Below are 26,769 nucleotides of genomic sequence, written 5' to 3' on the forward strand. Positions count from 1 at the left end.
TCTCTTCTTTCAAACAATTCAACTTTTACAGTAGCCTCCGTAGTAGGTTATTGTAGTGTAACTTCAACCAATACCGTCTGATTCAAAAGTGACATCATCACTTCGTAATCAAACGGATTTTTAAATTTATCTTCCTAACTACGATGGCTGGTGTAGTACTTTAGTACGTAACAATACAAAAAGACCACAGAGTTGACTACGGTTAAAGCTCCCGCGCACTACAGTGAAAGAAAGAAGTACTACTCAGACGTACCTTCCTAGAGAGAGAAAGAAGCGAGAGAGAGAGGAAGAGGATCCTTTTTATATAATTAAAAAAAAAGATTGAAATTCGGTTAGGTTGGGTCGTCGGCGTCTTATACATAAAATTTTTTTTTTTTCAAATTTGTTGCCTTTTAAGAGTCGCAATAATTAGACTCTTTCTCTGTGTATCTCTCCCTCTCTCTAGACCTTTTGGGTTGCCGACCAGACCGACGCTTCTGTTTTCCTCTCCATCTCCATCTCGTTCTTGTTCAGTTCGATTCAGGTTCTGGTGAGTTTTGTGCTCTTTGATCTCTGTTTTATATGAACTATTATTGTCTTTTGTTTCTGTGTTTGAATGAACCATACAGTTAGCTTAAGAATTAAGAAGAAGATTATGCTTCGTGCTCTTTTCAATTTCGTTCTATTTGATCTTCGATGATGCTTCTTTTTTTCTGTTAATTTTAATGTTGGTGTTCATTCTTTTATCTTTTGGAGCATTCTTTTTAGAAGGTTTGGTGAATGTATTTATGATATGTGCTGTAAGGATTTGTTTACTGGTTTGCAACATTAAAATTGTCCTTTTGTTTGTTGAAATTCTAGAATTCAATGTCGGTCAGGAAGTTAATTTCTGTTTCTTTATTATATTACTCAATGGATTTATTAATTTTCTGTGTGTGGTGAGGATTTGGACCTGGTAATTCGAATTTCGTTTCAATGAATCGCTATGAGTTTTGAGGTGTTGCCTACTTTAGTCTTATCCTCTTATGGAATTATTTTAGATTTGATTGCATCTAACTACTAGTGTAAAGATTCTGCACTTCGTTTATTGTTGTTGTGCCAAGCGTCTGTTTATTTGCTTGAATCTGAATCATTGTAAAGTCCAAATGCTAGACTTTGTGCCAGGGTATTAATTTTTCGTGCAGAAATGCAAGGTGATTAAGTTTCTCAATAGGCCAATGTGGCTGTTTACAAGATATTAATTTCTTACTGTTTGAAGGTTTGTACGATTTTTCTATCATGAGTGTGGATTATGTCAATAAAACCATTTTTTTGGTGTGTCAATCTTGTCTCTGTAGAATCTTTTGGTTGGGAAAAAAGATGTCTGGAGGAGGTACACAGAAGAGCTTGAGGAAATATTTGGGAGCTATCAAGGACACCACCACTGTTAGTTTGGCTAAAGTTAACAGTGACTACAAGGTGAGAAATTCAAAACAATCATAGTTGGTGAATGTTTTTAGATTGCATGTTTCTGAATTTTTACCTTCTGGGTTTGGGTGATGGTATTGAATTTTGCAGGAGTTGGACATTGCTGTTGTCAAGGCCACAAACCATGTTGAACGCCCGGCTAAAGAAAAACACATAAGGGGTATTTGGATACTTCTCTTATTTCTCTCTAGCTTGAGTTACCATGTTTCATGTTGACTTCAAGGCATGAACGACATCATAAGTTAGGATTTTCGCTATTTCTTATTGATGCTTTATAGAAATGTTGCACTTGAGAGACTTTCTGATTGTTGTCCACCCCCTCAATGAAAGTTCTGTCAGTTATCGCTGTAGACTTGCAGCTTCCACAGCCCCAACCATCTGCCATCTGTTATTTGTTATTTCACTTTTGGATGTGTAATTCATTCTTTAGAGCTTCAGTACTAACACAAATATATTCCATACATTGTGGTATCTTTATGTGTCAATCTAGTGTATGCTGCTCACGTGCACCATAGGTTAATTGGATGCTACCTAGCTATCTTACCTAATTGGCTAATCTTGTATATGGGCTATACACCAGATTTTATTTTTGTTGAGTCTTTAGGTTTCATACAGCTTAATTTTATTTTCTTAGCCCCCCTTCCCACTTATTTGTTTGTCCTCATATAAATAATTGATGTACTGGAACTTATTATATTTGTTATGTCAGCTGTTTTTGTCGCAGTTTCAGCTACAAGGCCTCGAGCAGATGTGGCGTACTGCATCCATGCTCTTGCTAGACGTCTTTCCAAGACACATAATTGGGCGGTATGTGAGACATGTCAAATTATTTTTCTTTGATTTACTGAATATGTGGAACTAAAACTAGTTTGATGTTATCAATGCATGCATCAATGTTTGTGTCTAAGGGCCATGATATGGAAAGTACTGTGTTTATTTCTTTGAAAAGAAAGGATGCTAAAACTGATAGGGACCATTTTATTGTCATTGAATTTGTTGTTTTTGTCTTGTAATTTATTCAAAGTTTCCCCTGATCTTTCTGAAAATGTTTTTGCAAATAAATTTTTTGGGATATAGAAAACATCAATAGCAGAGTTTATGTTACAAGCATCACAATATTGCCCTGATTGTTTGGGTTCAGTAATGCCCTGTCTGTTGCACAAATCCATTCTTTTCTCAATGATAGATTTGCCTCTGAATCCTTTCCCACTACATAGACCATTTTCTTTTCAGTCTTATTTTTTCTCTTATTAAATGCAACCCGTGTTAATGTCCTTATTCCCACTGTTCAAATGTCTTATGCAACACATTTCTTAACTATCTCAAAAACAACTCTTCTTTCTTAGAGTTACCCATTGCAGCTGCTTTGAAATCCCCAGAGATGAACTAATTTTTTATTTTTCCGTTCATCAGGCTTTCAGTAAATCATCTTAGCATATTTTTGTGTAGGATGGGCACGCAAAAGTTGGATCTAAACATGTATAGGTACTTAGTTTAAAAATTGCAACTCCGGAAAAGGTAATAACAGAATTTTTTTTAGGGTTAGAAAAATCATGTATAAGCTATGTCAGTAGGTTAGTTTTGGGCTAAGGCTGATGAAATAGGCTTTAGAATTGATGAGAGCTGAAAATAGGAGCTCTAATTGGGTGAAGGCCTGGTACACAACACAAATTGGAGGAGAATTTAACCTTTTCTTTATTTATTTTTATCAGAGAGCGTGTTTTAGAGTTAGATTAAGTGATTAACAAGTGAATCTGAAGAATGCAAAAGACTAAACAAGGAATAACAATTGAATAAAAAGATACTTTAAAGGAACAAAAGAACAAGGAATATTTAAACGTGATCAGTCTTGGTTATTAGTGGCAATTTATTTCAGTTCTTACTTGACATATATTCCATTTATTTGTCTAAATTTCTTTGAAGTATCAATATCACTCCCATGTCTTGACCTACGCCACCACCATTGTTGTAGTTTGGTCCAAGCTTCCATTTCATGCATTCATTTTGGGGCTCAATATCTTGAATTGATCAATCGGGTGCTAAGCATTTTGTGAGCTGTGTTGATTTCTTTTAGATCAACTAGTACTCCAACTATGCTGCTTTGAGAAAAAAAAGTCACTTATTTTCAGTGCTTGTGAAATAGTTGTTTAGTCATAAGTGCATCTCTATTTAATTATAATTCTTGGATTTTGGCTGATTCAGTGGTTGTTGGTGATTAGGTGGCATTGAAATCATTAATCTTGATACATCGTGCTCTTAGGGAAGTGGATGCTACCTTCCGTGAAGAGGTCATTAATTATGGGAGGAGCAGAAACCATATGCTCAACTTATCTCATTTCAAAGACGATTCCAGTCCAAATGGTACTCATTGTTCTTAAAGAGATGAAATCTAATATTCTAAAGTAAATGAGTTGTTAAATGACAGTTTCCTGTTAATTTCTGTTCAGCATGGGATTATTCTGCATTTGTTCGCACATATGCATTATATTTAGAGGAGAGGCTGGAATGTTTCCGTATCTTGAAGTATGACGTTGAGGCAGATCCCCCAGTAAGAAATTAATTTTATGCTGTTGCTACATTCTTTTTATCTTGGGCAAAAAGAAGAAATAAGATAATGTGATCGTTACTTTTGTCTGATTGAAATCTTTGACATCACTCTTGGGTGCCAAGATTGGAGTCAACTTCACGTAGATGTTGATTTTCTGCTTTAATTTCTACTCTTGTTTGTTGAATTTTATTTTTAATTATCACACTAAACAGTTTTGTCAGAGTCAAGACTGTTATTTTAGCACAAGTCATGCTGTAAGGTTACAAGTATTTGTTTTGCTTGTGAGAAAGCTGAGAGAGAGGTGATGAAGAAGTATGTTGTAGTGGATTGAGAAAATGTAATAAATACGGTTTAAATTCCTTACTTTAGATGGTATGAGGGGGATAAAAAGAGGAGTAAAAGGGCTCCAAAAGCATCTTAGTAGAATATTTTTTGGTATTAGAATCTGAGATGGACTGAAGAATCTATGCAAAAAGACTTCCGTGCAGGATCCATTTTGCATGAGTTTGTCTGGATTTTTTTCACTTCTTTGAAGGACAGTCATTCCTAACAAGTATGGGTACAGGGTTATGGGTTGGGACCCAGGAATCTGGAGAGATAAAGGGGACCTACAGTTTCAGCCCTTGGGAAGGTATTGTCAGGACAGCATAAGGCTTCAATAATTTTATTTGATTCAAGGTGGGTTTCTGAGACTGCATCTGATTCTGGAATGACAGGTGTATTTGATTTACCCTTGATGTGTATTTTCCTCCACCATATGGGATATTATTACTTTTTAAAGATGCCTTAGTTTGGATTTCTCTAAAACTATGGACACTTCTGGAGTAGCTTAAATTACTGGGAGATGGATTCCTTTGTTGCTTGGCAATCCAGGCTTGGTCTGTGACTCCTTGGGTAGTTCTCAGTATTGTATTCACTTATGTGGTCCTTTGTGCTTCATATGAAAGCCCCATATTCCCTTAGAAATTACCTTATTCATATTAACTGCTATTGGATAAAATGCTCATATTGGCTCATCTTATTTTGAGGGCTATACATTTCTAACATGTCCTTTTGAGACAACGAAAACATCAACCTCATAATATTGAACTGTCCATTCTCTTGTACTATGTTGTCCCAGTTTATGGCAAAATTTGGGATTGCCATTGGTCCTCGTACTTGACTATTGATTGTTTTGGAACTTCCATTTGGTTGTCTGAAAGATTTGTTTTTTTCTTCTTTTTTTGGGGGGGTGTGGGGGGTGGGGAGTGGGGTTAGGGGGTGTGAGGAGGTAAAGAGAATACACAGCTCCTTGTAGGCTGTTTTTGGATACATTTAAATGAATCTAAAGATATGAGTGTGACAGTCATTCCGTAGATATATTTTTAACTCTACCTGAAGTCCTAGAATTCTTTTTGATTCTTTTTTCGATGTTGCAACAGAGGTAGGATTCCCTGGTATGTACTTGCATTTTTTATCTGCTGGTCAATGTCCCTGCTAGGAACAGCACAGATTATTTGCTGCATTCTGTCCCAAGGAGCAAAGTGATTGACCAGATCCTCAGCTGCATGAAAGATGCAATGGGGTGGGTAAAATAGGTGTGTCTCCTCAGCCCTACTGGGTAGGGTATGATATGACCTGCACCTGGATAGGGTTAGGCATGGTATTTGAAGTAGGGCCCTGCTTTGGTTGCTTTGTAGAATCTGTGAGCCCCATGCATGTTTCACAGGGTGGGATGCATTAGGGTGAGTGATATTCGGTTATGGTACTCAGAAAACCATAGCTGCCTCATCGGCAATCCCTATTTGCACGGTCATCTATTTTGGGAGAATTTAGATTTGATGTCTACCCTCAATGTGCTGTTCAATCTTTCTCATTTCTGCTGCTTGTTTCTTAGGTTAGGTCCATTCTTCTCTATATTTGTAATGACATCTCTTATCAAACTTTAAAAAAAAATTAATGTTAACTAGGGGTGGAGGAACGAAGATATGTGCTTTCAAAGGTTAACTATTGCACTTCACATGATTATCAAATTTTCTCAAGAGACTCAAGTTTTTTGACTTATTCAGAAGGTCTACACCCAGCAATGCACAATTTCTCCTATAGGCCTCTTGTTTGTTAGACAATTTTTTTTTAAATGTAATATAACTTAGGTCAATGTTAAGGATCAATTCATGCCTTTTATTGCCCAATTTCTTGATCTCTGGTAATGGAAAGGTTAAGGCTTTAGTGAAGTAATCTCATTCTGTATGTGGTATGAATTCCAATTTTTAAAATACTTTCTTGTGCTGCTGACAGAGGACCAAGGAACTGAACACTGCTGAATTGCTTGAACAGTTGCCAGTGTTGCAACAGCTTCTGCATCGTGTTCTTGGTTGCCAGGTACTACCTTATGCTTCACTAGTCAAGTTTTAAGGATGGGTCTGCATCCTCCATAATACTGCTTGTCTTTAACATAGTAAAATATTATCTGCCCTTCTTGGTATCTATATCATTATAATACTTATTTTGGAACTCAAATGCAGCCGCAAGGAGCAGCAGTTTATAATTTTGTCATTCAGTTGGCAGTTTCAATGGTAGGTTTGTTGGTATAAGCTTATCTTTCTGAAGTTTAAGAGGGTGTGCCTTGCTGAGTGGCATTCTTATGCTATGTATACCTTTTATCATTTGAATAGGTAGCTGCAGAGAGCATTAAGATTTATCAGGCTATAAGCGATGGTACAATTAATTTGGTTGACAAGGTATTTATTTTAATCTTCATTTCATTATGAAAACGACTGGCTATTTATTTAGAAAGTTACAGACATACGTCTGGATCATTACAGTTTTTTGAGATGCAACGCCATGATGCTGTTAGCGCTTTTGAGATATACAGAAAGGCGGGTCAGCAGGTACCTGTTGTCTTACACTTTCATTCTTTCAAATGTTTGTTTTTCAAAATAGATTACTGTAATTTGTCTTATCTTACCATGAAGTACTAGTGTTGCAATGTAAAATTTCAGCCTATTGTCTTCCTTCTTCTTCTGCTTCTCTATCTCAAGCTATCTTCTGGTTTTATAGGCAGAGAGACTGTCAGAGTTTTATGAAATATGTAAAAGCCTTGATCTTGGGCGTGGAGAAAAGTTTATCAAGATTGAACAGGTGTGAATATTTCAGTCCATGTACCACCTCTGATGGCTTTCCTCCCTATTTGTATTCCTTTAGTTGTAGTAACAGTTTTTTGGTTACGCTCAAAAGGAAAAAGAAAGATTTTCTGGTACTTAATCATCAGTTGATTAATTTTTTTGAGTTATTCATTAATAATGCAGCCACCAGCATCATTTTTAACAGCCATGGAGGAGTATGTCAGAGATGCTCCTCGAGCTTCGTCAGTTCGGAAGGATCAGGTATTGAAGTTCTCCTAATTCATAAAACTAGTTCCTTGTTAGGTGGGTTGCGAATCTAAGGGAACATTATAATTTCCTCATGATATTGCGGTCATAAGAATTTCCAAGGAAGGATTGCATTATGCCATCCTTATTACAAATAATAGTAACTTGTCCAAATCAGCTGATCATTAAAGAGTTTTGAGCATCATTCCTTGGCAATACTGACCCAAAATGATATGAATTGGATGGTTTCCTAATTAATCAAAACCAGTCATACACCTTGCTATTTATGTCACATAACTGCGGCTTTCCATAAAACGGATCCCATTTAGTTTTTCTTGCTTTTGGTGACGAATTTCCCAAAAGTAATTGCTATTCTTTATTTCATAGGCCGCCAGTTGTAACTTTTAATATCATTCACATTCACATTCACATTCTCATTATTATTATTATTATTTTTTTAAATCCAGGTAGAAAGCTAGCCTCTTAGAATTATTTATATTTGTTTTGAAATAGATCAAGTTTTGGATGATGTCTTACTTGAAGAAATGGTCCTCGAGGAGGTCTTTTATTTTTATTGGCAGGCCATGAGTTTGTTAAATTGACAGGTTTTTCTTTAAATCCTTCCTCATGATTGCAGGTGGTTAGCGATAAAATTGCTGCTCCCAAAGTGGTCTTGGCTATAGAGTATGAGAAAACCCCAGAAGTGGAGGAAGAGCACCCATCATCCCCACCTCCATCTAAACCTGAACCTATTAAAGTGGAGGCTCCTGTTTCGGAACCACCTGATCTGTTGGTAATTACTCAACCTTCTATCCGTCTCATCGACAACATACATCTATATTTAATTCTATTTATCTGAATTTTTTCTGGGCATTCCTATGCATGTTTTACTTGGTTAGCAGAATTTGGATGATCCTGTCCCGGCTGCATCGGAGCTAGATGAGAAGAATGCTCTTGCTCTGGCTATTGTTCCAGTAGGTAAGTTCCCTGAATTAGTGCTAAACCATAAACTCAAAAGGTTTGAAAGCTTGAACAGCAGTGAAATTGGATGTCTGCCAAGTTAAATTGACTAAAAAAAAATCATTTAGGTTTGAGTAATTATAAAATAAAATTTACATTAGGGTCATTAGGAACAAGAAATGGATAGGGAATCAAAGATTAGTGAAGAAGTATAATGAGGACCAACACTCGGTAGTTTGAATAAACTCATTGGGCTGTGTAAAAGTTAAAAACCAAGGGAAAAAAATTGTACTAACAAAATTACCTGGCACAATATGTAATGACAGGCATTTGTCAACTCAAATTACCTTAGTCTGGATCATGTATTTACCAAATTAAGTTTGTAGTTGTCCCCATTCAAAATTGAATAGGAGATTCCAGTTGAATTTCAGGACCTTTAAATAGTGTCTGAGCTGTTCTTTATGATTTATCTTCTTCTTGCAGCTGATTCATCGACAGCTCTACCTTCTGGTCCTGATCATGCAAACGGAACTACAGGCTGGGAGTTGGCACTTGTAACTGCTCCAAGCTCAAATGAGAGTGCTACTGCTGCAAGCAAACTGGTATTACTCTTATATTTGTATTGTTTTGTGCATGAAGTTTCTTGTTGCTGGATATCTTATGCTTAACTATGGTAGTAGATTGGAGGATGGTATGGTTCCAGTCTGCCAATTGTTTCAAACTGTTACAGTTGTAACCTGGTAATCAGCAGTAACCTAGCTTGAAGATGAAAGAGAGAAGAGAGATGAGGAAAGAAGAAGAGAGAATTACCCGAACCACTATAGGTTCTGAATAGATTGTCTATCGTGGCCAGTACTTTATTTATAAACAAGAAATATGAGTTGTAATCTAAGTAGGTCAGATGGACCTCGGATTAAGGTTGAAGGATCTTCTAGAATGGGGGCAATGATGCCCTAAAAAGCACTATGGCTCTGCTGGTCGGATCCAACTTAATTTCAGAAATTGATTTTCTGATTTTCCCCCCCCCAAAAAAAAAAACAGAGTATTGCCCAGCCCCTCTAGCAGAAAACAAATTGCAGCAGATCAGGGTCTTGGATCAGACCGGTATAGGGATCGAGAGTACCTTTTATGCATTATGAAGTAGCCCTCAAAACAGGAGGGGGATCAGATGGCCTGATGTAAAGTAATTGAAGATTTAGTTGTCTGCATATAAAAATTCCAGAAAGGAGTCGATTGCCTTTATATGCAGATAACTTCACTCTGGTAAGATGATAACTCCTTGAACAGCAAGGTTAGGTAGTAGAAGGCCCTAGTTTATCTTCATAATATCATCAAGTAGTGGTGCAGATAGACTGTAGGCTGCATAGGTTGCGGCAGTCACACGAACTGATCTCCGAAGACTGTCAAACCAGAATCGTATGTGAGGATTAATCACAGTTTACTGGAGCTCTGATTCCATGTTACAATAGATAACCTGGTAATCAGCAGTAACCTAGCTAGAAGATGAGAGAAAAGAAGAGAGATGAGGAAAGAAGATGAAGAAGTGAGAAATCCAGAACCACGATAGACTATTAATATATTGTTTATTGTTGGAAGTACTTTATTTATAAACGAGAATTATGAGTTATAATCTATGTAAGAATCCTACTTGGAATACAAATCTAATATCAACTAAGGAAGGAAAGTAAAATTACAGGAAAAAACAAAGAGAACAGTACCTTATGTGTGAACCTGAAATATGAGTTGTAATCTAAGTACGAATCTTACTGAGAATACAAATTAGATTTCAACTAAGAAATGAAGGTAAAATTACGGGAAATAAGCAAAGAGATATCGTGATAGGGACTCCCACTAGGCACTATTGTGATCACTAACTAGAACTCCTACCGGCCAGCTATACCACAGGGATAAAAACAGAACTACCTCTGTGGTATGTACAGAACTTTTAACACAAACGAAGACCTGGCTCCTTCTAGTGCGTGGAGTTTCTTGTTGCTGGATATTGTACGCTCAGCTATGGTAGTAGATCATATGATGGTATGGTTCCAGAAAGAACATTATCTAATCCTAAATGAAGTCAAACATTATCTAATCCTAAATGAAGTTGCATCTGCCAGGTGTTTCAAACTAAGACATGGTTCCTTCTAGTGCAAGAGTGAATTATGCATGCATGATAATGGGTATTTCTGAAATAACAAGCCAGGATTGAAGAAACTTGTTACCTGGACACTTAAAAATAGTACTGGTGCAAATGTTTGACTTCTGTGAACTCTGGGAAATAAACATTGAACCAGCTCGGGTTTGTAAGAGTAAACACGACAGTAGGTGAGTTGAGTTGAGAAAAAAAGGGGTGGTGAAAGGAGGGAAAGACAGAGGGAGAGACCTTTCGAACAAGGGGTTAAGAATTGAAATTCAACATGCCAGTCTAAAACCTTTTGAGTTGCTTTCACTGATGGATGAAATAATGTATCTCTAACCAATCGGAAGTGATTGCATCTCAGCAAGCATATTTGTAACTACTTGGAAAAAGCGTCGTAACAAGCCTGGGAATAGCCCACACAAGCTGGCTTTACAAATCATAGTTTGTTGAATCCGTGAATAGTTTTAGCGTGTAACAGCCTCTTGCCCTTGGACATGATTAATTGAAATTTCAGAAATGACATCTCAAAAGAATGAGCTTAATTGATTTTATCATTGTATTAAAAAAAAAGATTTTCTTAAGTAAGTCAATCAGTTCAAATGTCACTACAAGTTCATACTGAAGTCATGTGTACAGCTAAATTTTATAATGCTGCATCTGCTATTATTTTTCCATCCTAATAAAGAAAATTCTGTGAGAATATGTTTGACTACACTGATTTGGATAAAATTCCATTCTAACTGTTTGCTAAAGTTTCTCCTCTCTGAGTCACTTCACCAGTTTATCTTCTCCATCCCTTGTTTGACCTGATAATCAAAAGGTGTAGCCTTACCCCAATTGGTTGCCATCAGTTTGTCGCTCAATTTTGTTAAGTTTGTCTCGAATTCTTGACATGTTTTGAAGATTAACCCGCTCCGACATATTTTGGTGGCGACCTGAATGAGAAGTTTTCTGAGATCTATGATGGAAGTGGGTCAACCCGTGACTTGGAGTATATAGTGTACTGTTTCTTGTTGAGAAAGTCATTGTATTTTGGGGGTTTTTTCGAACTAGGGTTTCAGGGCGAGTTTTCTTGCCGCTGCTTGGGTGTAATATCTCTTCTACATAGTGAAACATCTTCTTCACCCGAGGATGTAGCACACCACACCGGTGTATGAACCTCATTAAATCTCTATGTTGTGCAGGTCTATTGTCTGTTTATTTTCGTATTTCTTGGTGTTTGCTCTAATAAATTCCTATTTCAATTACTTTGGTGATTGCTAATCTTCCATACTTCCATACCATTCATTATAGCTATATTTTGATTACTAGCAGAAATTTTTGAGATTGTTTGGATCATTTGATTGGATTGAAAGTCTTTGGATGTCTGTTGCTATGCATGGGTGCCATGCATATGCCCTATCCTTCCATAATAGTTGTTTTTTTCTCTAGTTTGTAGGACTACTAGACATGCGTTGGTATTCTTTTTTCCTGGTTGTATATGCTAATGCGTTTTAACTTATTAAAAAAGGCTGGAGGGCTGGACTTGCTTACATTGGACAGCTTATACGATGATGCACTTAGAAGAAATAACCAGAATGTGAGCTACAACCCATGGGAGCCAGTGCCCATGGCTAGTCCTATGATGCAACAACCAGCACATGATCCATTCTTTGCCTCCAACACCATGGCAGCACCCCATTCCGTACAGATGGCAGCAATGGCCCAACAACAGCAAGCTTTCATGTTGCAGCAACAGATGATGATGAATGTTCCACAACAGCAACAGCCTTTAAATCCTTTTGGAAATCCTTATGGAGCTGCAAACCATCCGTATGGCTCGGGTATTCCTGTTCAATCTAACAATCCATACACAAGCCTTATGTGAGAAAACAGGATCAGTAGTCACTTGTTTTTTTGGCTGAGAGCAAGATAAGTAGATGGAAATGAAGGACAAGCAGATGAGATTCGAGGCATTTGGGGGCTGGTAGGGAGGGCTGGTTTCAAGACAGAGATGTACCATATGTTGTGTATGTGCAGTTACTATCATGAGAATGTTACAGGTATTAGTTAGGGAGATTTGAGTTCTAGGCTATTGATTATTTTTGTGGGTAATGATTCCTAATAATCTGAAGATTGGACCTGCATTTCTGTGCTCAGGCAGGAATCTCAATTCTTGTTTCTCTTTATTGAAACTTTGAAAGCTGTAATCGATTTGCAATTCTTCCTTGTTATCATTTACATATGAAGAGATCAAGGATACATTGTGATTTTTTTTTCGTTGATCTTGTTTAAGATTTTGAGTGGGATAAGGGTTTTTATCATTCTATTTGCATCAGAGCTCGTCTTGCAACATCAATTAGCTACTTTGTCAAGGTTATTTACTCACAGGAGTGAGATTACCTAGACTTAAATGTACTTGCTTTGTTTAAGTTGGGCTTTCAACGATAAGTGTCCAACTTTTGATATCAGCTGAAAAGCAACCGTGCACAGCGTTAAGGTATGAGTAGGGTTCTTTTCTTCTACCTCCACAGTCCACACCATTTCCGCACGAAAAGCATTTAAGGGGAGGGTGGTGTATCGTCTGATAGGGGCATTTATTGGAGTGTAGAAATGCAAGTCTAAAGCGAGAAAAAAAAAGGTAAACAAATCACAATGCACATAGATTTGCATGGTGAGATGAGAATTTGTTTCACTATCAATGAGAATAAGATTGCAATGTTGGTTCTCACACCTCTCGCAGCTTATTTATCCTATATAGGAAATTCAGAAAACTACTTATATAGCCTCAGATGAAATTCAATACACCACACTCCAATTGAGGGTGTGGGGTTCATGGGTGGGATGTGAGAAGATATTCACAAAAATTTGCACATGGGCGTCGTGGGTTTTCTTTTCCGAAATGCTATGCTTGATTGTAAGGGGAATTAAAAGGAAGAGAAGTGAAATTTTCATATTTAAAAAGGAAATATATGTAAGCATTACTCATGTGATTTTAACATTAACTTTAAATTATTCTATATTTGATTATAAAATTTTACTTTACTTTGCATCTAAAACCCTTTGGTATAATATGTAAAATAAAAATTATATATAAAATATATCATTATTAAAAATGGTTAAAAAATTAAATAGTTTATACACTCATACGGAATAATGATTATAAACATGTCTTCCTAAAGTATGAAAATTTCATTTCATTTTCCTTTAAATTTCCGAGAAAATAGTTTGGGCCTCAATGGAGTGAAGAATAAAAGTCCATTACTTTGTTTGGACTGTTATGGGTCCAAACAGCTGGGAATTTCCATGATTTGCATTTCTGATCCGGGAAATGTCAGTGATATGGACTTATGGCCTTAATGGAGACGTCACAACAACCTGACAGTATTGGGTCCCATTCATTTGTATTCTGTTGGGCAGGTGCGCCTGTATGGCCGTAAGCCCAATGCACTGGCATACCTCATGGATATCTAGTTTGCCAATTTTATCAAGGGAGGATGTTATGTATGTTGTCGGTTTTTTTGAAATTAACGGTTCAATCAGTGAAAGGATTAGGATGAAAGAAGCATAAAATGTAAGTAAAGGGAAGTTGAGGGTTTTAAAACTTTTGATCGATCTCAATCGATACCGATGTGGAATGAATCTGTATCAATTGGGATATTTACAACTGTTTTTTTTTTTTTTAAAGATTGGTTTTTGAATAATTTTAGCTTTATACTTAACAGTGGATCGGTCTTGGTTAGAATCGATTCAATTCAGATAATCCTGATCAATCCGATTTGATTTTTAAAACCATGTATTATGGATATCGGTATCAACATATGCTACATTAAACCATGGTCAGTCTTAACCCGTCTCATGGATTAGAAAACTATGACAAGTCAAGCCAAAAAAATTTGTAGGGCTTTATTAGGCCTATGCCAATCAATGCAAATACACAAGTTTAAATTTTCTGCAGTGAATGATGAGATGTGATGAGCGTCGAACGACTAAAAACTTTTGGATATGTACCCCAAGAGGTTCTCAATCACTCGATGCTTATTACACTGATGCAGCGATTGTAGACGATTTTCACACCAAATAAACTCTCCCTACTACCATTTATTAGTAGATTCGCATCTGACGGTTGTAAAGGAGCTTTGGGTGGATTGTGATACATGATTGTTAGAGGATGAAAGTTTCATCCTATCTGATGGCATAAAAGAAACAGGAACACCTGGTCATTATATCAGACCGAAATTTCAACCTGATCTTTTTCTTTACCCAAATGGATTCTCATCCAATGGCTAAAATAATAAAAAGTTTCCAATGAAACTCATACCAATAAAAAAAGTTCCTTTAATAATTGAAAACCAAAGAACATATTAAAGACGCCATTAAGATATTTCCTTATGGAAGAGTACTACTGTTGAATGTTGAAACCATTTATAAAGATAAGGAAAAAATTAATAAAATAAAAAATGAGCCAATAAATAAATCAAGAAAAATATATCCAATCAATAAGAATTAAGAACTGCCAACAACCTAGTGAAAAGGTGAGAGAGAGAACTCAAAATTGCTGGGGAATACAAAGAGAGAGAGAGAGAGAGAGAGTCTAGAGAGAGAAGGGGAGAGAATTTTTTACTTTCTTCAATCTTCTTCATCTTCACTTCTCTTTGGTCTCTCCAACTTGTAAACCCAAATCCCAATAATGTCTTGGCTTTCAATTCCACTCCCAAATCCCTTCAAATTCCAACCTCCAGATGACGAGGAGGAGGATTCACCAGGAGGAGGAGGAGGAGGAGGAGGAGGAGAGGAAGAAGAAGAAGAAGAAGAAGAAGAAGATGAAGAGAGCTCCTCTCCTGGTGGGGGAGTGAAAGAGGACTTATCAGAGCTGAGGAAAACCATTGGTCGGCAATTATGGGGTGTCGCCTCTTTCCTAGCCCCACCTCCTGTTACCTCTTCTCCTCAGTCCTCCGTGGATTCCACTTCCACCCATGATTCATCTTCTCAGACACTTCTTGGCATTCGCAATGATTTCGCTGAGATCGGTGGTAGTTTCAAGTCTGGTCTTTCTATACTTTCCACCAATATGGCTGTTAATGAGATCTCTAAGTTGGCCTCGAATTTTCTGCTGTTTCCCAAGGATGGTGATGATGTTGATGAGTTTTCTGTGGAGGGTCACGGTGGCGACATTGTTGGTGTTACAGAGGAGGTATTGGAATTCGTTCGAGAGATGTCAATGCGACCGGAATGTTGGACGGATTTCCCCCTTTCTCTTGAGAATGGTAATTGCCTCTTATTCCTTTTCCTTACTTGCTCACAGAATTCGATTTCGTATTTTCTTTTCTAGCATGTCTGTTTGATGTTTCTGCTTTTAATTGTTATCAATGATTAGTACCTTTGTATCCTTAAGACTTATAATTGGAACCCTGTAAAGATTTCATTTTGGTTCGGCTATGTTTTAGCCAGTTTTGCACAGATATACCATGCAATTTCTGTTTTGAGTGATGAATACAGGAATTATTTTTTTTGGTATCTGGATTAACTATGCAATCATGTGACTATAATGCAAGGTGATAATTTGTAAACTTGTCTCATCAACTGTGGAATGGAAGGGAAGTTCTTCTAGCCTGTGCCTTAATTTTAGAGAAGTAAACCTCACCCTTACAGGGTTACAACCCCCCCCACCCCACCCCACCCCACCCCACCCCACCCAAAGAGGAAAAGGAATGATCTTTCCTTAGCACCAAGATTAAAGAGTGGCTCTTGGAATTCATTGAGTGGGTCCACTGTATCTCTTGGATGTTTCCAAATCATGAATGGAGAGGGTAGTTAATGTAGATTAGGATAGGACTCTAACCAAGTCTCATTCTGCAGGTACTTTTAAACCAAAGAACAACCAATAACCTCCACAATAATCCACAGCAGATTGATATACCAGCAAAAATCAGACCACAGAAAAGAGGGAAACAGTAGCTAGCGATCACAGTATTCAATGCTATCTAGCCCAGACTTCAGTAGCTCAAATAAACTAAGATCCAGCAGTATTAATAAGATGCAGCAGTCCCAAAACAACAGCAGAAAAATAGGAGAACAGAATTAAACAGTTCAGGTACCGATTCTGTTTAAATTCTGGCAGATTCACTACATGACAAAAATCTGGAGATTTTGAATATCTCTCTAACGGCAGTTTAGAATCAGACCTTCTTTGGGTCGATCCACAAGGGAGTATAGGGGAACAATCAACCTCAGTTTGGGGGCTAAACAGTGGCTGGAACTGATTCCAGCAGAAGAGGCCGAAAGGTAGTATTTCAGAATTTCTGGGTAGAAAAAGTTGCAGTATAAATACCTGTGTTGCAGCAATGTAAGATCTTGAAAAGAGAGAAAATATCTGAAGAAGAAGAATACACTTGTAGTAGATCCTCCCAGGCTTCACACCGCAATGAGTCGAATAGATCAAACACCACTCCCTTACACTGTGATCAAACACACAGCAGTCTCAGCAGAGACAGCTTCTTTTTTTAATTAATAAATCGTGGCTCTACTAATGAGAGCTCTCCTTTATTTATTATAATGATGGGGGTGTTTACAAATAATAGCAACTCAAAAGTTACTAAATCTGAGTTACTAAAACTACTGACATGTAGTTACTAAAAAACTGAAATTGTAAACTAATGAAAAAAGAAACTAAATAAAACTGAAATTAGAAACTAACTTTTGACTGAATTTAGAAACTAACTAATGACTGAAATTAGAAACTAATTAACTCATCAAAGCCCAACTAAAATGGAAACTAATGCAAAAGGGAAACTAACTAGTAATCTCGTACTCAATCTTAGAGCCTCCCTTTTAGACCCATAAAAGTGGTCTATTATACTCAAAACATATGGGATCAAAGACCCAACATATATGGAACCCAACCCTATGCTTATTCCTAATAAAATAAGCCTATTTTGTTGATTAATTTGCACCAGTAGTTGACCTATGGATTTGTTAAAAAAGGAAGGAACCAAAGGATCCAGTTTAGAGTTTGTTCTTTTTTTATTATTTATTTTTTATTGTTATGTGAGGAACATCATTTTGGTAGACTATGGGGTTTTAATGGGCATGCTTTTTGCTAAATTGATTGTTCTAAGTTTTCTGCTCATGAGACATTCCAGAGGAAGGTGTCTCATGTTTGAAGGCATTCGGAGTAGTGTTACTGTTATAAACTGTTACTACTAGAGAACCTTCATTTGCTATTTTTTCAATCGTATCCTTTGTAACATAGATATGATGCTTTTAGGACCTTTTTCAGTTGAGTTTTTGGAGCTGCTTTTGTGTCCCTTACTTGCTAGATATAGCATTCGTCTACTAGGTAAACACTTGTCAGAAGTTTGACAATTAAAGGTCACCGTCTACATCTATACCCCTGGATTTTCGGGGAATGACCCTAATTGTCCTGGAGGGTAACTGACTGTGGTAAGTGTGGCTCCAGAATATAAATTCCAATATCCAATTTTATAAAAGGATAATTGTTGTAGCATCAACATTCCATTAGCTGATGTTTGGTTCTTTTTTGTGTTGCATTCTTTTTTTGGTAATGTTTTGTGTTGCATTCATGGGTTAGAAAAATGCCAAGTTGCCAACACTTGCTCTCTTAGAAGAAAAATTATTTTTCCATATGTGATGGATAACCTTTTTACTATCTTCATCCCACTCATAGGAACATCCATCTTGATTGTCCCACTCATAGGAACATCCATCTTGATTGTTATATTTGCAAACTTTAATTTATTATACAACATATCATGCAGTATGTGAAATAAACTGAATGGGTCTGTCTCTGTGGGTTTGATGGTTTGGTGAGGATATTGTCTTTTTTACATTCATATATCCTTGTCTAATTGTCTAATACCAGCAGATGTGTTCATGATGAGGGATTTGGTCCTTGTGAGGCTGGGAAATCTAATGTGGATCAATCAAGACGAATCTGCAGGTGATGGGCCAGTCCCAAGATTCTGTTTCGAAGGTTGATATTGCATACATTTACCAACGAGAATTTGAGATATCGATGTGTGGATTGCTGAGAAAGAAGGGGGTGACCGATATGTAAGTTGTGAAGAGATTTAGGGATATAAACCATAAGATGTATGATCAAAGCGTAGCATTTGATGGAAGGAAGGAGGAGAAAGAAAGCTGTTGTGCTTGTCCAAAGATGAAAGAGAAGGGGAAGCCTCAGATTGAAACAGAATCACATTAGCATCTCTCATTAGAATTACAAGGCACTTCAGAATTTATAGTTTTAAGTGACTTTATGGAACTGAAAGCTGAGGAAATTTGAAATTTAACATTCATGAAGTTGAAATGGACAAACATTTAGATCGAAGCTATGCTAGGATAGTTGTCTAGGCGATGTCTAGGCGTCCAGGCACCTTGGTAACCTTGTTGGTGTCACCTTTCATCCAAGCCCCCTCCAACACCTTGGGTCACCTAGATGCCATGACAACTATGTGTGCTAGTCTTCTTTATATATAGGCCCCCACGAGACTATTGGAAAGTGTAGTTCCAGGTGAGAGTGCGGGAGACAAGTAGCAGTTCACGAAGTGAACGAGTTCAGGAGGGATTTGATTTTAGACTGAACTACGTGATGAAGGAGGAACTGACTTAACCTAATTCAGTAGGAACGGAGTCACTCGCCCCTTACTAAACATAGGGTTCTTCGTTGACTCAATCAGTCTGTCTCTACTATGCCTTTGACATGGTAAGTCTTCTAGAGTCTAATCTATCTATCCTTCTGTCCCCCCTTAGCTAGTGGCATCTTCTTTGTTTGCTTTAAGGTTTATATTCTCCCTGGTCCTTTTCTTGGACAATCTTGTTGCTTGGGATGGTGACCTTCTTGCAAGACGTTCACCCTTTGTAAGATCCTCAAACCTATCATGACCACCATCCGCAGCGTATTTCTCTCTTCCCTGCCTGGGAAGGTGGATCAAAGAAAGGTAGCTTGCTTCTCTCTTGGACTGATGGTGGCTTATGTAGTGGTCGGCCTTCCTACCAGAATGCCACCTTGGTCGAAGAGCCAAGACAACACAGGCAAGGTATAGCCATGTGCATGCTAAGCAATCAAACTACTGCATGGGCTACCATGCAATGGCTTTCGTGTGTCGCACTCCTATTTTTCTCATCTGACCGTCAAAAGTGGTTTGTTGTTGACTATTAGTTGAGTTTGTATTCTAACAATGGATAGCTGTTGAAATTTTAACCAACTTAAGGTCAAGTACTGCAAACAGAAAAATGGCATTTTTGTCAAATAATTCTTGAGACAAAACGTCAATGACATGGAAAAGGAAGTTACATTTCAGCAAACAAGAATCAAATGTTTCTTTTGACCTCTATTTTCTTATGCTTTTTTCTTTTTTTACTAGAAGTATAGTAGAACATGACTTGATATTCTTCTGTTTTTAGTACCCTGTTCTACAAAACATAAACTATTGACCATGCTCAAAAATTAATTCAACATTATTTTGCCTGTAAATTTTGCATATTTTCTGCAGATTTTGAAATGTCTGATGCTCAACGGGAACATGCTTCAACTGTTGAAAACTTGGCTCCAAGTTTAGCGGGTCTTAATGTTAGGCTTTGCCCAAGTCATATGAATGAGGGGCAGTTTTGGATGATATATTTTATTCTGTTGCACCCAAGACTGAATGAACACGATTCTAAACTTCTATCAACTCCACAGGCAAGACTCCTTTGTCCCGAGGCTACTCTTTCTTTCTTTCTTTCTTTTCTTTTATTTAATTATTATTTATTATTTATTTAATTTTTAATTTTTTTTTATTTTATTTTAATAATCCTATCAGGAAAAAAAGTGATATCAATTCATTTGTCCTCGTGGGAAAAAGTGTAGAAATTGAATTCTAACCCTTCTTGGATGAAATACTAGGTGGAAGACACATGGGGCGGGGGGGTTGGTTCTTTTGTCATAGACTATGCTTTTGCCAGAATGAGGATGGGTTTTTAACCATTATAAAGTAGGGATACAGTCTCCTTTAGGTGGTTCTTTGTTCAACTAGGCCTTTCTCCATGAGCATAAAAGGCATAAAAAAAGACAAGAGGTTCAACAATTGAAGAAATGAGAGAAAAGAATCAGAGAAAGAGAGTTATAATGCATGATTCCATAATAACGGTATCATGTTTTAACATATGCCATTTCTGGTTAAACCCATACTTAAGAAACAGATTGCAGGGGTTCCTATTCAGGAAAATTACAACGATGAACCTCAGCCCGCCTCTGTAAGTGGTAGATCATGTAGTTAGCCATGACCACATGTGTGGAATTACTATACATATCTCTCATCTGATCAATTCACTTGATGAGGTTATTTTGTGGATGAAGCATAGCTCTAACTCACAATAGTGAGCTCATTGTAAGCATCCAACTTTCCATCTAGTGGACTACTATCCTGTAATATAGGGGAACTACTCAAAATCATACAGTTAATCAGTTGGTTAGGATGATGTAGTTTATCTTATTTTGTTTTTTTTTTCTCTTGTTATGGACTGTGTAAAATTTTGTGCATCACTTAGTATAGATCAAGGTTGCATGTAGCTGAGCACTGGTAGCTGATTCACTCACACTCACACTCACTCACTCAACTAAGCCTTTAACTGATCTAATTAGGGTATGCTACACAAATCCTGCTTGGAATTTCACTATATTTAGAGCCATTTCAGCTGTTAACTATTTGTGTGCTTTCTCACCACTTTTACCCATATTTTCTTTGGTCTTATTGTCCTTTTATCATCGTCTTTGGCCCTCACCATGTCCTTACTGGTGCATTGGCTGGCCTTTGCATGTGTCTGAGCCATCTTAATTGTTCTTCCAATGTCTGAGCCAGGGTAGCTGGCTGTAAAACTGAATCACTAGTTTAAGTTTTCACTGATGTCAGCAGTCTGAGGTTGAAGTGCATAGCCTTTGGTCAAACACTCAATTGTGAACCGAAGGGTAGAGCTCTCAATGACATTATTCACAACGTTCCCGGTTATATGTGCTTTGGGTCTTCAATTAGAAAATCTTCCCATGGCATTTAGGACATCCTTTTTATTACTTCTGTACCTGTAATTCCCCTCGCCCACCCCCCCACCCCAAAAAAATAATAATAATAAATAAAATAAAATAAAAGCCCAAAGACGTCCAGCAGTATTTGAAGTAGAAGTCATTAGGGGAATGACTTTTGAAGATTCTGATTTTGAAACACAGTCGTCTGATTTGTCCAATAACTAGTGGCCTTTTAATGGGAAGCTAATTCTAATACACATTGTGATGCACAATAACAAGATAACTGTTTCCTTGATATCGACATTATTGAACTTCTTTGCAGATTATTGAAGCGAGAGATTCTTTGCTTCAGAAATTGCAAAAGAGAGTGAATGAACAAGTGGAGAGCTCTAAGAATGGTGATTCATTGATAGAGGTGAGTGATAAGGGAACTAAAATTCAAGAAGAGAGCAACCCAGCTCAGGAAAAGGAGGTTTTGGTGGAGACTGTAAATTCACCACATCACATAAAGGCTGGTGAACAGGAAAAAACTGAAGGATGGTTAGAGGAAGAAGACGAGACTGACACATCTGTTGCTGCCCATAAACAGCTTGGAAATGAGGAGGATGTTTCCTTCAGCGATTTGGAGGAGGATGACAATGATGATAATACATCTAGTAGACAAAGATTCTTGAATTCAGAGAAGGATATAAGAGTTTCCTCCTCATCAAATGGCTCCTCCAATGAATGGGTTCGATTGAATGAAAATTCCGATTCTCAGGAGAAAAAGGTTGTCGAAACAACTTCTCGGGAGAAAGATTCAGAGGGTGAGGAGTCAAATGACTGGCTTACCATTGATGATTTCGATTGAGCGGGTAAAGACCACTAAAGACTACTTGACCTGTCAAGTTTGTATAAAGTTCTATTCCATTTTTACTTGTTTTATATTTCCAGCTTCCAACCTGCAAAATAAGCATCTTTGTTTAAGTTAATAATTAATCAAAAGGAACTCACGTGATCAATCACTTGGTGGTGTTAACCGACAATGGTGGATCATTTATGCTGTATTTTGCACATATTTACTGTTCGGTGTGCATAACTATGGCCATGGAACCTGGAAAAGTACAACTGCATCTTTGATGATTCCTTTTGTGATAATGCTTCCAATGTATGTCCATTTCTATTGCCTTCCTGCCTTGTCGTCGTTGCTTTGTACTGTTTCCCTCGAACCTAAAACCTGACTAAGGAGCCACCAACATATTCATGAAGCTGTTAAGACTGATCAATCAAAAGATACTATTTCGAAGAATGACCATGTGACGGTCCCCTATCATCTTTTTGGGGGGCTGATCTCCCATCGGTTTCCAAAGGGAATTGATGTGGGTTGATATGCCCTTGGGTCCCTTCACCTTGTAAGTTGAATTATGGGGTTGAGTTCTAAGTCCGTTTCAGACCAAATCCCTCATGTGACAATGACAGCCTTCATGATTTGCAATTGTTTTTGTTTATAACTCTACATTGTTGATTGTTCGTCATTGAAAACTTCATTTAGATGGCTCAATCAAGATAAAATATCATGATTCATGAGGGCTCACTAATAATCAATCAGATTGGTGGGTTCCATTGTAAACATTAAGATGAATAAGCATTGCCTAATATTCCACCATTAAGGGATAGACTCATGAAGAGACATTGAACGTCAGACCTCTTAACTTTCTTAATGTTATTTGTTGGGCTGACACTGACACTCAGAGACGAAAGCTAAGGGAGCGAATGGGATTAAATACCTTAGTAGTCCTAGCCTTAAACGATGGATACTAGGCGCGTATTGACCTGTGCAATGGGAAGTACGTTTGCAAGAATGAAACTCAAGAGAACGGTGTGCTGGCGAGTAGGAAATGGTAGACAAATTGATATATGGAAAGACCCTTGGTTACCTAGGAGGCCGACCATTTATGTGGATTCGGTAACAACTATTTGCAATTGTTTGTATAAGTCGGTCTCGGACCATCTTTCAGATGGTCAATGTAATATCCCTCTAGTGAGGACTATGTTTTCGAAACCAATGGTGTCTAAAGTTTTCTTACCTTTGTACTTGAGGATTCCCTTCTTAGTACAAACTCAAAAGGTACCCTTACCACGAAAATTGTTGTTCGATTTGTCCTCAATCAGAAGTCGTCAGTCTCATAACTCTAGAGAGAGGTTATGGTCTACCCTATGGATGTCAAAAGCTCATCCCAAGTTCTTAAATTTTTTTTTGTGGGAACTTCTGAAGAAAGGCATTCTTACCAAAGTTGATCTCAAGCACTTCCTGTCGAGGACGAATGTTCCCATTGTCATCAAGAAAGAGAGACTGACTGGCATCTTTTCCTTTCATGTCATTTTTCAAAAAGGATGTGAGCAGGAGCCAGCAGGGGTTCTAGGATTAAGAACCAAGTACCTACCTTCACGGGCAGTCTTTGGTGGATTTGCTCAACTCCATACCGGAACAATTTTACTTGTCCAAAACAGAATTTTCTTTCTTTTTATCAGTTTTTAGTTTACCTGCTACTTTATATGGATTGCAAGAAATACTTTTCCTAGATTAGGTAAACCGCTCAACCCCCTAGCCGTTATATCAAATATTAATAGATGGGTAGGTGATTTAAACCTAGTTCGGCCAATACCTTACACTGTGAATCCTATGGTCCTTGAAGAATAGCTGGCCTAAATACCATGATCTCTTACCTAAGAACTAAGGATGAATTCGTTATTTTGTGACTGCAGTTTTGAAGCTTCTCAATATCAAGCTGGTTGGATGACTATTACTTTTATGAAAGGTCAATTAATCTATGCTTCCTTATGTGCTAACTATGCAGAGAGTGCACAAGAGGCACAAGCACACCCAATTCATCACCATCCGACACCCAATTCATCACCATCCGGCATTCCACAGCCGGCGGGCAGGCGGGCGGTCAGTCAGCCAGCCAGCCAACCCGCGATAGATCCTCCAATATAGAGCTTCCAGTTTGAACACCTTCATTACTTTCACAAATACAGGGAAAGCACAAAACAAGAAATACCAAAGACAAAAATGGGAACAAAGCTGATGGCACAACAAAATTCCAAAATTTTCCAGATATGCTTTTCCAACAAAAGAGCAAAACGAGGCATTTGCAACTGCTAGTTCCTTTGGATTTTCCACATTCTTACATTTTGATTATTACAATCCTATCTTCCCGTCCCATACTATGCATTTCCCATTTTTTCTGTTATTTATTTAACAGACCATCTGACGGTTCTACCAGTTTAAATGCCAAGAGATGACTCTAAAAGTAGGCCAAAATGAAATATTAGAAGAATTGAGAGAAAAAAATTGGTGGAAAGCCCTTTCACAAGGAAATTTTACTGAGCTCTACCGGCAGGACAAAATGCCAGCCAGATGAAAGATGATCATTGTGACTTGTACAGAATTACAGGAGTCTGCTGCAACTGGCTTCAAGTAGGATTGAACCAAGGTCCCACTGCACCATTCATATGCCCGTTGCTGTGGATCCCGACACCATTAGGGATAAGCGAAGGAGGCAATCCAACAGCCATGGGAGGTGGGGCCGTAGGATACAACCCATGAGAGTGGGGGAGAGCATGGGGGTTCACCAAAGGGCTGCCACCGACACTCCCTTTCCGCTGTTGGAGTGCACTGATCTGCCTGAGCCCTTCCTCGTGGATACGTGACAATGTTTCCAACTCCTTCATTGACAATGCTTCCAAGCCCGCACCATAGAGAGGGGCATGTCGTGACATCTCTTCTTGAAGAGAAGCCTCAAGAGTATGGATATATTGCTGCAAGACAACAACAGTCTTCAGTTGAAACATCTATATATTTGCTAAAGTTGCAGGGAGGGACTTGGGAGAAGAAGAGCAACAGATGAATTAAAAGACAGCCAAGGGAATTTAATGATTGCGATCTTAACAAAACTTCAGATCACCTAACAAATGGAAGAAAGTTTAAAAGTACATCCCCATCTAGGGTCATAAATGCTCTGCCACCCTATAGTACGAAATCGATAATAACCCCCTCCCCCCAACTGTTCCCCAATACCCTCTGCACACCATCCAAACCCCTCACCAAGGGAGAATCCCTTAACCGTGGATAAAGGAAAACTGCCTCCAAAAAAATAAATCTCTCGTGCAACTGAAAAACCCAATCTGTCCCTTTGTGCATTCAGTAAAATTGTGAGGAGAACCACAAAGAAACAGAAGAATTCCATCAAGTCATCAAGGTTCAAGCTCATTCACCAGTGTACGTGTAAACACCCTTTCCCACCCCACCACATTTTTTCTTCTCCTCTTTGAGTTCATATTAGGACTATCTGGCATGCAAACATACTGCATCATGCCATACCAGAAATCATAACAAATCCTAACAAGTGATCTAGGACATTCTTACAATACTGAACATCCAAATCCACTAAACGGTAGTAAACAAAAAAATCAAAACCAAAGTACAATCAAAATCTTACTAGCCACTAAACAGTAGTAAATAAAAAAATCAAAACCAAAAGTACTATCAAAATCTTACTAGCCACTAAACAGTAGTAAATAAAAAAATCAAAACCAAAAGTACTATCAAAATCTTACTAGCCACACAATCAATCGCACAACATTTCAGCCCATCTAGCACACAGCTAAGATCATCTAATCAAGAAGATGGTGCATAAAACCTTGCATGTCAGTCATAATTTAAACAGTGTCAACTGCCCAACTGTTTCCCTGTTTATGGTATAACTGCAGCATGTTTCTGGTAATAGGTGTTTTTGGTGATGTCAATGCCGTAGACAATCTTATTTATACCCACAGACCTGATCAAGTAGTCTTATACATCAAAGAGCTCAAGTACTTAATTATGGTGTCCAAAACTATGGATTACAAGCAGATCAAATCTTACTGTTCATGCATGCAAAATTGCATATATCACAAGGTACTGAATTTTTAAGGCATTAGAGAGGGTTTTGTGCTTAAATGATGGTTGAAAAATGTGCATCTGTGCTTTAATCCGTCATTCTACTAGTTCCAGTGTGTTTGGATTAAATATTTCCAATTCCACAAGATCTGCTAAATATTTCCAGTTCCACAATCTAAAAAATTATCAAAATAAAAAATAAAAACCTTCGCTAGAAAGCCTCCTGAATGGGAAGTCAAGAAAGTCCACAAAACTGGATGGTGATAGTGAACAAATACTGGCCAGCTACCCTTTTATAAGAATGTTCATTATTTTTTTGGATGAATAAAATAATTCATTACCAGGAAGAAGAATATACAAAAAGGGGGGGGCAGAATTAAGCCTATCCGCGGGGGGGGGGGG

At 37.7% G+C, this 26,769-nt stretch overlaps 3 protein-coding genes across 4 annotated transcripts in view; 2 read left to right on the forward strand and 1 right to left on the reverse strand.

Annotated features, from left to right (window-relative positions):
* The first annotated feature begins 373 nt into the window (after positions 1–373).
* On the forward strand, positions 374–12,702 carry LOC122075500 (putative clathrin assembly protein At5g35200). 2 transcript variants are annotated; one of them, XM_042640550.1, is made up of 16 exons: positions 374–529; positions 1,317–1,437; positions 1,537–1,606; positions 2,156–2,253; positions 3,666–3,807; positions 3,894–3,994; positions 6,272–6,355; positions 6,499–6,549; positions 6,649–6,714; positions 6,799–6,864; positions 7,034–7,114; positions 7,282–7,359; positions 7,982–8,137; positions 8,244–8,322; positions 8,788–8,906; positions 11,955–12,702. In XM_042640550.1, the coding sequence occupies exons 2-16, from the start codon at positions 1,339–1,341 to the stop codon at positions 12,309–12,311; spliced, it is 1,647 nt and encodes a 548-aa protein (XP_042496484.1). In that variant the 5' UTR covers positions 374–529; positions 1,317–1,338; the 3' UTR covers positions 12,312–12,702. The 2 variants fall into 2 exon arrangements, with proteins under 2 accessions (XP_042496484.1, XP_042496486.1); XM_042640552.1 differs by having other exon boundaries at positions 8,247–8,322.
* A 2,298-nt stretch (positions 12,703–15,000) lies between these two features.
* LOC122075501 lies at positions 15,001–22,617 on the forward strand. Its single transcript, XM_042640553.1, has 3 exons — positions 15,001–15,690; positions 19,939–20,126; positions 21,769–22,617. Exons 1-3 carry the CDS (start codon positions 15,114–15,116, stop codon positions 22,294–22,296), a joined length of 1,293 nt encoding a protein of 430 aa, XP_042496487.1. The 5' UTR covers positions 15,001–15,113; the 3' UTR covers positions 22,297–22,617.
* A 1,897-nt stretch (positions 22,618–24,514) lies between these two features.
* Positions 24,515–26,769, reverse strand: part of LOC122076529 — a 24,526-nt gene continuing 22,271 nt past the window's right edge. Inside the window, exon 10 of the mRNA XM_042641863.1 lies at positions 24,515–25,247. Within this exon, the coding sequence (XP_042497797.1) occupies positions 24,903–25,247 (345 nt within the window). The 3' untranslated portion in view covers positions 24,515–24,902. The remainder of the gene's footprint in view (positions 25,248–26,769) is intronic.

The sequence above is a fragment of the Macadamia integrifolia genome, chromosome 4, assembly GCF_013358625.1.
Source record: "Macadamia integrifolia cultivar HAES 741 chromosome 4, SCU_Mint_v3, whole genome shotgun sequence".
Lineage (NCBI taxonomy): Eukaryota > Viridiplantae > Streptophyta > Magnoliopsida > Proteales > Proteaceae > Macadamia > Macadamia integrifolia.

What these genes read in the sequence shown, in the direction of transcription:
- LOC122075500 (XM_042640550.1), top strand. Translation starts at nt 1,339, where the DNA reads ATGTCTGGAGGAGGTACACAGAAGAGCTTGAGGAAATATTTGGGAGCT. An exon ending in TAAAGAAAAACACATAAGGG is followed by an intron (nt 1,607 to 2,155) that starts GTATTTGGATAC and finishes TTGTTATGTCAG; the next exon opens with CTGTTTTTGTCGCAGTTTCA. An exon ending in ATCGTGTTCTTGGTTGCCAG is followed by an intron (nt 6,356 to 6,498) that starts GTACTACCTTAT and finishes ACTCAAATGCAG; the next exon opens with CCGCAAGGAGCAGCAGTTTA.
- LOC122075501 (XM_042640553.1), top strand. Translation starts at nt 15,114, where the DNA reads ATGTCTTGGCTTTCAATTCCACTCCCAAATCCCTTCAAATTCCAACCT. An exon ending in CCCCCTTTCTCTTGAGAATG is followed by an intron (nt 15,691 to 19,938) that starts GTAATTGCCTCT and finishes TATTTTCTGCAG; the next exon opens with ATTTTGAAATGTCTGATGCT. An exon ending in AACTTCTATCAACTCCACAG is followed by an intron (nt 20,127 to 21,768) that starts GCAAGACTCCTT and finishes ACTTCTTTGCAG; the next exon opens with ATTATTGAAGCGAGAGATTC.